Here is a 12,258-nt window from a genome sequence, read left to right as displayed (position 1 = left end):
GTTATTTGCCCTTCAGCTGTTAATTAGATGATAAATCAGGTGTTTTAGACAGGCAAAGTAACACATTTTCACAGAGTTTATGAAATTCAACATAAAACAATGCAACACATCTTTGCATCATTAAATGTTCCACAACATAAACAAATGTAAGATACCTCAAAATAGTATTCCACAACAGGGTCTTTTGTAGCCAAGGCTGGATTCAAAATCACACCCCACCAAGTTAATACATCAGGGGTTTATTCTTCCTGGAATGAGAAGTGAAGATGGGCTTACAGTTATGCTTTGTCTGACAAAATAGTTTCATGAATGAATGGTTTATTTTGGCTCAGTTTTAGGATACTGTCCATCATCGTAACCTGGACATCAGGCAGCTGGTCACATTGCATCTACATTATGGAAGCAGGGAGAGATGAATATTGTTTAGCTTGTTTTCTACTTTTTGTATAGTTCAAAATCTGAGCCACATTTGAGGTGGGGACTACACATCTTTGTAATACAATCTAGATCAGTCTTCTAGGTGATTTCTGTCAAGTTGGCAATCAGTGTTAACCATTAAGGTTGGGAAGGAAGATGTAATAAATGTTTTCTTGTAGTGTTCTTTTGCTATGTTGAGTTGAGACAATGTTTGAAAAACTGGCTTCTATGTAAAAATGAGTTTGGTGTTCAGGGCAAATGTTCACAAGAAGTCTTACCAGGAATAGTGTACTTATCTGGAGCTCTTGGTAGCTTAGAACAGTTAAAACGAAAACTGATCTGTGAGGATGTTCGTTTATTTTTGTTCCTAAAGATATGTAATTATATCTTTAAAAAATAATTGTAAATGATGTGCTTAGGGTCATAGGAATGTTCATCAAGGTGCTAAAGACTGTGTTGCAGGTTCAGATCATAAATCATATTTAGAGCTTTGATGGAGCTACTGTCTGTATAATTTATCGTTTGACTTACACCAGGAGATGTAGCCTTCCAGAATATAATGAAAATGTATCTGTGTAGCAGGCTTTCTTTTAGGTCACCAACCAGCTCCCAGATCATGACATGGAGACTTCTTATTATTTATAAATGCTTGGCCTTAGCTTAGGCTCATTTCTTGTTAGCTCTTATAACTTAATTTAACCTGTTTCTCTTCATCTATGTTTTTCCTCTGGGCTTTTTAATTTTCATTTATTCTGTATGTGCTACTCTGTATCTTGCTGGCTAGTGACTGGCCCTGGATATCTCCCTCTTTTTTTTCTCCCTCATTCTCTTTTTTTCTCCTCCTTATTCTCTCAGCCCACCAACTCTGCCTATCCCTCTTCTGCCTAGCTATTGGCCATTTAGCTTCTTATTAGACCAATCAGGTACCTTAGGCAGCAGACAAGACAACACCTTTACATTGTTAAACAAATACAATGTAAACAAATGTAACATATCTTTATATAGTTAAAGTAATAACCCACAACATATCTTAATTGAAAACTTTTCCTATAGTACTTTTTTGTTTGTTTTAATTAATCAGCTTGTTAATGTATAGATATTATTTGTGATTTGTTTTTCTATAGACAGTTATTTCATTATATAAATGTTTGAGACTGACAGAGCCTTTTGGTAGGCTGACCCATTTCATTGGAATTATGGGAAACTTTTTTTTTCTGGACTTTCCATATCTGTTCTGTAGGTCAAATGGTGTGAACAACAATTGGTAGCTGAACAGAGAACCTCAGGACTGCAAGTATTAGAATACAGAATGTCCTGATCCATATTTGAGGAGGCTGTTTATAAACCAGTTCTTCATTGTTGGTGGCATTTTGTTCCCAAAGGTCATTACTTTTATTATGTGGCTGCTGCCAGTAGCTGTCCTCTGACTTCCACATTCATGCTATGTGGCATGTGCACATTTCCCATGCTTCCATTCACCAATATATAGAATAAGTAAATGTAAACGTTGTTTAGAATTTGATTTTTCAGTTTTTGCATCTTAGATTCTGAGGTAAAGGTAGGGTGATCATTCTTCATTTGAGCAGGTGCTATATTTTCAGAATCATTTGGAACACATAAAGATGTAATGATATTTAATGGGTTATCAATACTTTATTTGCATCGAGAAAAGGTGGCGATCACTCCTTCCTTTCTCGCCAGATCTGTCTATTGATCCATCTATCTATTATCTATTTATCCTATCATCTATCTATCTATCTATCTATCTATCTATCTATCTATCTATCTATCATCTATCCTCCTTCTCTACCTTCAAACCTACCATCTAATCTTTTTTCTTTCTGAGACAGAGTCATCATATATCCCAGATATCCTGGAGACCTCTGAATTTCCTGGTCCTTCTGCCTCCATCTCTGAGTAGTAGGGTTGCGTGTCACCACACTGTTTGTTATTTGACTTTTTAATGAAGCCCTTTGTTTTCTTTTCTCTCTTTTTGTTACTTAAAACGTCCCTTGGTCAGCTGAGATTTGTATACTGTTCAATAGTAAGGTGACATGTTTAGTAAGGAAGAGGAAACAGCAGCGACCCTTATAAGGGAGCAGCAGGCACACTGAGTACACCTATGAAGCTTCTGATAGTATGTAACAGAATAAAGTTAATTAGAATTACAAACACACCTGAGCCCCGTGTATACCTCCCTCAACCTGAGGCTCATTAACAGTTTTATAATAATGTCACATTACACTAGGATGACAGTTGAACTGCTTTCAAATCATTTCTGCTGTATTTTCATTGTCACATAAATTATGTTTAGCCTAGTCTCATTCTTGTTCTGGAGGTTGAAGGAATTTGAAGTGTACAAAACTCCAATAAACCAAATTACATGATAAAAAAACCAGATTACACTGATGTACATGTTTTTCTTTGGGCCTTACCCTGGGGGAACAAAGGTACACTAAGGTTCTTTCTTAATGTATTTTTAACAACATTAAATGGATTCACCTTAACTATTTGAAAGCAATAGCTGAGCAATAGTAGTGATTTTGAGTTCAGATATCTAATTTTGGTTTTTCTCTAATTAACACTTTTTAGATTTAGACTTACTTTTTTGTTGTTGTTGTTATTGTGGTTAATGTGTGTTGGTGTTTTGCCATGTTCCCCTGGAACTGAAATTGTAGACAATTGTGAGTTACCAAGTGGGTACGTACTTTGGATCCTCTGAAAGAGCAGTCGCTGCTCTTTACCACTGAGCCATCTCTTTAGTCCCACTTTTTTTTTTTGTTTTGTTTTGTTTTCATTAAATTTCTGTTATATAATATTGGCTGACTTTAACTTTTAATTATTCCACATTATTCCAGAATTCCAGGTACTGGCATGATACCATGCATAGCATTGGTATCAAATAACCTTGATTGTCTGCACACTTTTCAAGTTGGGAAATTGAAAATCTCATTAAGTATAAAATGTTTTATTGTAGGAGTATTATGATGAACTTCTAAAAATATGTGAAATGTATGACATTTGTCCCTGTAATACTTCTGTACATAGGTTGCACTAGAGAACGTTAAACACACTGTGTGGTTCATAAACACCAGAGAGTGCAGATATATCTGTTTGTGGCTGCAAGATGAAGATAGAAGAAGCATTGTTCTTCCTTTGACAGTTTGTAGACAGCATCTGGCTTCAACATATGTAGTAGACACACATATTTTAGCTGGAAATGTCTGGGTTTGCGTAAACAGTGATATAAATGTATTTTCTGTTTTGGTATACTTAGGAAGGTGAATATATACAGTTTATAGAAATGCAGCAGAATAGGTTTCTTTTACTTTAACTCATTAAATGTAAAGGTGTTAACTTTGAAATTGTTTAATAACCAGATATTTTGTACTTGATTTCTAATTGTGTGAAGTAACTTAAACACTTAAACACTTAAAGATTTAAAATGGAATTGGTGTGTGAGCTCAATAGGTAAAGCACTTCCCTCATGAACCTGATTACCTACTGATTCTTCTTCAGCCTCTGGATCCCACCAGTAGTGGAGGGAAAGAACCAGCTCCTGAAAGTTGTCTTCTCATCTCTGTTTGTACGCCACTGTTCTTTCCCCATGCATATCAATAAACTAAAATAAGATAAAATTTAAAATTAGTTCAAAAGAAAATGTTTGTTACAGGCTTTGTTTTGTCTGTTTTCCTTCCTTCCATTTACTTATTTTTTCTTTTTAGTATTGAGTCTTATTGTGTATACCCAACTGGCCTAGAGCTCGTGATATAGACCAGGCTGACCTCAAATTTATAGAGATCTTACTGATAGGCTTAAATTTGTAATGATTTTATTTTATGCTCTGTTCTGTCTTTGGAAATTTGTTTTAGAATATTCCTGGAGGCCTAGAGAGGTGTTTTAGTGAGTAACAGCACTTGCTGTTCTTGCAGAAGACCTGGTTTAGTTCCCAGGATACCCATGATAGTATACAACCCTTTATAATCCCAAGGACATCAGACATTCATGTGGTACACCTACATACATGCAGGTAATATACACCCATAAAATAAAATAAATATTAAAAAATAAACTTTTAAGAAAAGTATAAATATTTAAATATTCCTAGGAACCAATTACTTTTTTTTTAAATTTATTTTCCCAACCCCACCCCAAGACAGGTTTTTTCTGTGTAACAGCCTTGGCTGTCCAGGATTGTAGACCATTCTGGCCTCAAACTCACAGATTATACGCATGCACTACCATGCCTGGTATACTTATTTTTATTTTTTAAAATAATCTTTTTGTTATTTTGTTTTATCATTACATATGAGTGTGTGTGTGTGTGTGTGTGTGTGTGTGTGTGTGTGTGTGTGAGTGTTGGTGTATGCAGAGGTTAGACAACCTTTAGAAGTCATTTTTCTCTTTCCATCAAGAATTCCAGGGATAAAACTAGGTAGTGGCTTGAGTATATGTGGACCACTTGTGTGAAGGAGACCTCAGAGGCCAAAGGAGGGCATTAAATCCCCTGAAACTTAAGTTACAGGAAGTTGTGGCCTGCTATTGGGTGATGGGGCCCTAACCCCAGTCTTCTGCAAGAGCAGTAAATGCTCTTTGCCACTGAGCTATTTCTGAAGCCCCTATTATTTTTTTTTCAAGACAGGGTTTCTCTAGTTTTGGAGCCTGCTCTTGTAGACCATGCTAGTCTTGAACTCCCAGAGATCCGCCGGCCTCTGCCTCCCAAGTGCTGGGATTAAAAGGCGTGTGCCACCACCACCCGGCTCAAGCTCCTATTCTTTATGTTTTATTTTTGAGACTTGGTCTCTTGTATCCCAGGCTGGCCTTGACCTTGCTTTGTAGCCAAGAAGGCTTCTACTGGCTATAGGTATTTACTACCATGTCAGGCTTATGTGTTATTGGAGGTAGAACCCCAGGCTTTGTGCATACTTCTTGTTTCTTATTCTTTTAAGACTTATTTTTATTCATGTTTGTGTGTATATGTGTGTGGTTATATGCTGTGTTATTTTCAAGTGTCTTCAGAGGGTGAAGAGAGGAACTCTGGGCTCAGTGAGAGACTCTGTCTCAAAATATAACAAAATAAGGTAGATAGGAATAGAGGAAGACATTTGATATCACTTCTGGTCTCTACATACACATGCATGTGTATCCTAATGCATATGCACAAACACAAAAATATACGGATGCTACATATACTAAATAAAACAAAGCCTAGTATTTAAGAGTACATGGCCACATATAAAACTAAATTTTATTATCAATAAATTCCATAGTCATTACCTCTTAAATAAAAATAGACCTGTTTGGAAGAGGTGCTAGCAACATTCTGCTTCTTATTCCTGGGTTAGTGAGTCTTCTTTGGTTTGGCTTCTAATAATTCATTTTCATTTTCTTACAATTTTAAAATACTTTAAGAATTTTCTAAGGTATGCTGGTGCATGTATGTAATTCCAGCATTTAGGAGGCAACAACAAGAGTTCCAGGTCGTTTTTAACTATATAGCAATTTCAAGGGTGGTTTGGGTTGCATGAGAACTTGTCTGAAAACACGAGAAAAACAAAACAAAAATAAAAGTACTGTCCTTGTTGGAAGAGACATACCATGGATGTAGGCAGACTACAAATCAAGCTTTTCCTCATCTTCACAGATAACTGGCTTTTAGACATTTATTAGTTTGCTGTAAACTGAGGTTTCTTTCCCAAATAGCCACTTAGAGGCTTAATATTACTTATAAACCTTTGGCTGCTGGCTCAGGTTTATTATTAGCTAACTCTTACATTTAAATTAACACATATTTCTTATCTATGCTTTACAATGTGTTTCGTGCCTTGTTACATCATTTTTTACATGTCTTGCCTCCTTGGCACCTGGCTGGCATCTCTTAGATTTCACTCTTCTCCTGTATCTCTGATTGGATTTCTTGCCAGCGCCATCTTGCCTTGCCATATACCAAAGCAGTTTTGTTTATCAATCAATGAGAGCAAACATATATTCACAGTGTACAGGATCCCACAGCATTTGCAACCATGTTGTTTGACAGTGAAGGGGAGTTGGATGCACATAGGGAAAGAAAGTGAAAGCTACCTCCCTGTGGTGACTGCTTCTTGTTACCAGAAGACATTATGGAAAGTATCTCGAGAACCTTTTGGAAGGCACAGGGGTTGGTATCTAAATAGAACCAACAGTGGAAAGGGGAAGACACAGGGTCCCTGTAAAATACACTGGCTAGCATCCAACCTTAGGCCTCTGACATTCAGAAGCTTTCACTTTCAGTTTTTCTTTGTCCATGCAAGACACCAGATGTGGAAGTTCCTCTAAGTGACTACAGCAACCCTGTTATATGCTATATTGCAAAAGAGTTCTAAAGAGGAAATATTGACCAAGCAAATATTTACTGATATGTATCACATAAAATCACATAAAAAAGAGACACTTAGATAAAATTCAGTAAAGATGAACTTTTTTGAGGACCATCAACATTTCAACTTCTGTTGAGAGGTGACACAGTGGTTCATTGTTTTGGTGTCATGGTGTTTCAGCTAACATCCTAGCCTCTCTATCATTAACTCTTTCACCCTCAGTCTTTCTGTATGTTTTAAAATCTTACAAATTAAAATCAGTTGTTAATAGTACCACTGAAAATGAGGTAATACAAGTATAGTTTTGAGTGTAGTGAGTATTCAGTGAATTTTGTTAAGAATCATATTTCCTTACTACAAAGTTTTCATGAGTTTTTAAAGTACTTTTGTTTAAGAGATGTTGAGAAAATGTTAAATTGTTTTTCTGAAAAATAAAAGATGTGTAATATTTAGTTTTGAATAGATTCAGGTTAATATTTTGTTTTGTTTTTAGGTGATTCCTCCTAAGGAGTGGAAGCCAAGGCAATGCTATGATGATATTGATAATTTGCTTATCCCAGCACCAATTCAGCAGATGGTCACAGGGCAGTCGGGACTGTTTACTCAATACAACATCCAGAAAAAAGCCATGACTGTGAAGGAATTCAGGCAGCTGGCTAACAGTAGCAAGTGAGTCAATTGAATTTTTATTTGTATTTTTTCCAAAGAGGTATGTGAGTATGGCAGGAAGCCAAGTAGATAGAGAAGCTTATAATTAAAAGCGGGGCCGTGGTGATGCACACCTTTAATCCCAGCACTCGGAAGGCAGAGTCAGGTGTATTTGTGAGTTTGAGGCCACCTGATCTATAAAATGAATATTTTATTTTATAGAATATTTATTTTTTGGAATAGGCTCCAAAGCTACACTCAGAAACCCGTCCACAAAACAAAAACAAAAACAAAAACAAAAACAATAAATAAATAAAAAATAAGGAAAGAAAGAAGAAAGAAATGTAGGAACCTCTTTTATTTCTGGTTTCTGTTTTTCAAACGGCCTATTCACATTCACTTCTAAGAAAATTGTCCCACATTTTATCTCATATCATCATTATTATTGCATAATCTAGAAATTTTTTTCTTTTACTTGTCATTTTGAATTCTCTTTATTTGAATTGTCTTTAGTTTTCTTTTTCTTTTCTTTTTTTTTTTTTTTTTTGGTTTTTTCGAGACAGGGTTTCTCTGCAGCTTTTTTTTTTTTAGAGCCTGTCCTGGACCTAGCTCTTGTAGACCAGGCTGGCCTCAAACTCACAGAGATCTGCCTGCCTCTGCCTCCGCCTCCCGAGTGCTGGGATTAAAGGCGTGCGCCACCACCGCCCGGCTGTCTTTAGTTTTATTGGGCGAAATTTTATTCATAATTTTTTAAGACTAAAATTTCATGAGTATTAGCAATTTCAAAAAGAAAATTTTGAATGAATAGGAAGGTACATATTATATTAGTTATGGATATATAACAAATTCTCAAAATTAATCTCTTCAGCTAGCTCACAATTTATAAAAGTCTGGAGCCTAGGAGTCATGTAGATATGTGGACAAGTGATTTTAGCTTGGAGTGTTTTGAAGTTTATTGTTAGTTGTTGACTGGAAGTGCTGCTGCTTGGGAACGTGGCTAAAAGATTTTTCCCAGGTGAACTCCTTCTGTGGTGCGAAAGTACTTGTTGCTTGTCCTTTAAGGGAAACTTTACAAGTTTTTAATTAATTGATTAATTAATCTTGCCTTATAGACCAGGCTGCTGTTAAACTAAGTGAGATCCTTCTTCCTCTGCCTCCTGAGTGTTGTGGTTAAAGGCATGAGCTGCCACACCTGCCTTTACTCACATATTTAAAAATACACTTCATAGGGGCTGGAGAGATGGCTCAGAGGTTAAGAGCATTGCCTGCTCTTCCAAAGGTCCTGAATTCAATTCCCAGCAACCACATGGTGGCTCACAACCATCTGTAATGGGGTCTGGTGCACTCTTCTGGCCTGCAGGCAGACACACAGACAGAATATTGTATACGTAATAAATAAACAAATATTAAAAAATGCTTCATAGTAAATTGTAGACATTGTCCTTTTTCTCTTAAATACTTTTGCATGTATATGTACCTTTAGAGTTTAATATTTGCTTTTTATTAAGTTTACTCTTTGACAATTTCATGCACGTATTTAATGTATTTTGGTGCCTTATCCACTATCCTCTTATCTCCCTAACACCCATTTCATTTTCCTTTCCTCCTTTAGGTCCCTTTCTCATGTTCATGCCTTTTTGTTTTGTTTTTTGACCTGCTGAGTTTAATCAGGGATGTCTGAGAAATTATAGTATTATAAATATACAGTGGAGTCTGATAGGCTCACTTGTGGTTATACATTTGAAGATAATGATGCTCTTTTTCCAAAATCCTTCAGTAACCAATAGATTCCCCATCTTTGACTGGCAGCTGAAAGGTCTAATATTGTGCAGACGCAGAGTTCCTAGTCACGGGTGTAGTGAGTTAACAATTAAAATGGGTATGTCCTGAATAGTGGATATCATGTCTTTATTTCTTCTCCATTTTCCTGATCCTACATTCTTTCTGCTTCCTCATTGACAGTGTTCTTGAATGCTCAGATAGTGGCAATTGGCTTCCTCCAGAGAAATTGAATAGGTGCAGCTTATACTGAAAGGGGAGGAGAATGAAATTTTACTTTTTTGGGGACAAGGAGATATGCTGTCACTGTAAAGCCTAAACTGACAATGAATTTGTGGTCCTCCTGTCTAAGTCTCCTAAGTTCTGGGATTAAAGGTATATGCTACCACACCCAGCAAAATTTCTTTTCTTGAAGACAAAACTATTAAAGAATTTATGGATGTATTTTAAAAACATCACAATTAGTTTTTCTTTTTTGATATTTTATGCCCTAGATAAAAACCTTAACCTGCAGTTAGAGGCATAGCTCAGTTGGTGGAATGTTTGCCTAGCATGCATGATACTGTGAGTTTAATCTTCAATTTGGTGTTGTGACATTATGCACCTGATGCTAAGGATCATCTAAAGTTTAAAAGTCATCTAAAAACTCCCGTGAAACTGACTGTGCCCTAGCTTCTGCTTTTCTCCTTTCTCCTATAAAATCTCAGAGTAAAGCTCAACCTTAGAACAACAACAATAAAATACCCGTTCTGACAAAAATGAAACCAAACCAAAAAGACCAATCAAAAACATAGCTGTCTAAATTCCTTGCCTGGTTGTGAATGGAAACAAATCTTTGGATGAATGTAGCTGATTAGTCATAAAAGTAAATTGTGCTGGTGTGCATATTTGACATAGTAAGCAGACGATAAGGAGTACTTTTATATTTCTAGTGTAGAACCTTTTGATACTCCTTAGAAATTATAAAATTTAAATTTAATTTTGAATTTTATTAAAGTACTAGTAGACCCACGTTCTTTTATATCTTAGTGAGATTTTAAGACTTTCCTTATATGTTGAGTACATTATTCAATTATTAAGAAACTTTATTAGTGTATATGTGTGTGTACTTGAGTCTATGTTTGAGTGAGCATGCATGTGCCAAATAGCTTCTGTGTAGTAATCTTAGGACAACTTTGTGTAGTTGGATCTATGGAATGGAACTCAGGCCCTCAAACTTCTGAGGCAAATAACTACCTTTATCCAGTGAGGTATCTTGCTGATCATTATCATAATTCCCCAATGGGACCCACTTTGGGGAACGAGAGAACCAACTACCACAAATTTTCCTCTGGCTTTCATGTGGCACATGTGAGCATACACACACAATAAAGAAATAAATTTGCTAAAAAAAAATCATCCTTTTGATGAAACATCATATCTCTTTACCATGGAAAAGGTACATAGTGCTTTATGGCTTGCAGTGAAGATTCAACCTTTGTGATGTTTAACCAGGGAGACAGAGATTTCATTTGTAGGTTCTGTTGAGATAGATTTTAAAGGAGGTTCAAAAGTTTCAACCAGATACAGAAGTAATATGTGATAGTCAGATATGGGAAATATTGTTGTGCTGTCACACACCTTTCAAATCAGAACTAGGAAGGCAAAAGTAGACCAATCTCTGTGAGTTCAAAGCCAGTCTGATCTCCATCATCAGTGCCAGGCCATAAAGGACTAAATAGTGAGATTCTTTCTTAAAAAAAAAGTAATACATAATTAAAATTTCAGATACAGAATACATATCTCCTAGATATAATCATTGTAATGTATAGTAATTCAGAACACTGATAAGAGAGTTGTGGATGCAGTTCAGTGGCTGAATGCTTGCCCAGCATACTCAAATATCTTATTTGATCTTCAGCCTTTGTGCATTTATGTGTGGGAACGGAGAATAGTAGGGTTGGGGAGAGACTATATCTGATAAGAATTGATCTTTGAAGTCCTTTGTTCTGTTGTCACAGAACAGAATGGATCAGAGACATCAACATAAAAGCCAGCCACACTAAACCTCTGTTGTTTGATCATTACTATTAGTCCATTTGATTATTCTGCATGTTTTCCATCTTTCTCTTAAATATTATGTTTTTATTTTGTTTGTATGTGAAAGACACACATGCCGTGGCAAGTCATGTGGTCTTCGTAGAACAACTTGTAGGAGTTAGTTCTCTCTATTAACCATTTATGTTCTGTGGATTGAACACACATGGTCAGGTTTGGTGGCAGGTATCTTTACCCATTTTTTATTTTTAAGGAACATAAATTCACTAGGGTTTAATTTTATAGTTGTCTCTGTTTGTCTCGCTGAGATGGCTTCATTATAGATTGATTCTCTTCCACTGAAAATCACCATGCAGGTAACTTTGGTTTGTTTACCTCTGTATCAGTGCAACCTGATATATGACAGGGATTTCTTATTATATAAATTTAATGAATAAATAGTGTTATGTTAACAAAAATACATTTGAACTTGTATAAATTATTAGGTAAGTAATAAACACTTAAGAACAATATATATTTCTCTGCATTATAGGTGAAAGATGATTTTTAGATATGGTTCATTTTTTAGTTACAAAATTTAATTATTAGGAATAGTTTGATTTCTAGATTGAATTTTATTTCTTTCAAGTCAACTTCCCCTAAGTTTCAGTTACTCTTTTTCATAATAATTATATTCTTAAGATGCTGTGCTGCTTAGTTTTTGTCAATTTGACACAAGCTAGAATCATGTGGGAAAAGGGAGCCTCTACTTGGATAATGCCTCCATCAGATTATCTGTAAACAAGTATGTTGGATCCTGCATGATAAAGGAACTTCTGGAGGCATCACAGTCCCTGACTTCAAACTCTACTACAGAGCTACAATACTGAAAACAGCCTGGAATTGAAATAAAAAATATAGGATGACCAATGGAACTGAATCAAAAACCCAGATATTATTCCACACACCTACTAAGAACACCTGATTTTTTGACAAAGAAGCAAAAAATATAAAATGGAAAAAAGAAAGTGTACTTAACAAA

General features: G+C 35.7%; 1 protein-coding gene across 5 annotated transcripts in view; it reads left to right on the top strand.

The window, feature by feature from the left end:
• Window positions 1–12,258, top strand: part of Kdm4c (lysine demethylase 4C) — a 191,437-nt gene that overhangs the window by 13,101 nt on the left and 166,078 nt on the right. For all 5 annotated transcript variants that reach the window (XR_005285738.1, XR_005285739.1, XR_005285740.1 and 2 more), the window contains exon 3: window positions 7,267–7,442. Coding sequence is in view for 2 of the 5 variants with exons in the window: in XM_038332920.2 (XP_038188848.1) it covers window positions 7,267–7,442 (176 nt within the window). In the remaining 3 variants the exon portion in view is untranslated. The remainder of the gene's footprint in view (window positions 1–7,266; window positions 7,443–12,258) is intronic.

This window comes from Arvicola amphibius, chromosome 6 (assembly GCF_903992535.2).
Source record: "Arvicola amphibius chromosome 6, mArvAmp1.2, whole genome shotgun sequence".
NCBI classification, from domain to species: Eukaryota; Metazoa; Chordata; class Mammalia; order Rodentia; family Cricetidae; genus Arvicola; species Arvicola amphibius.
The sequence above is the reverse complement of the archived record's forward strand: the minus strand, read 5'-3'. Positions and strand labels throughout refer to the sequence as shown.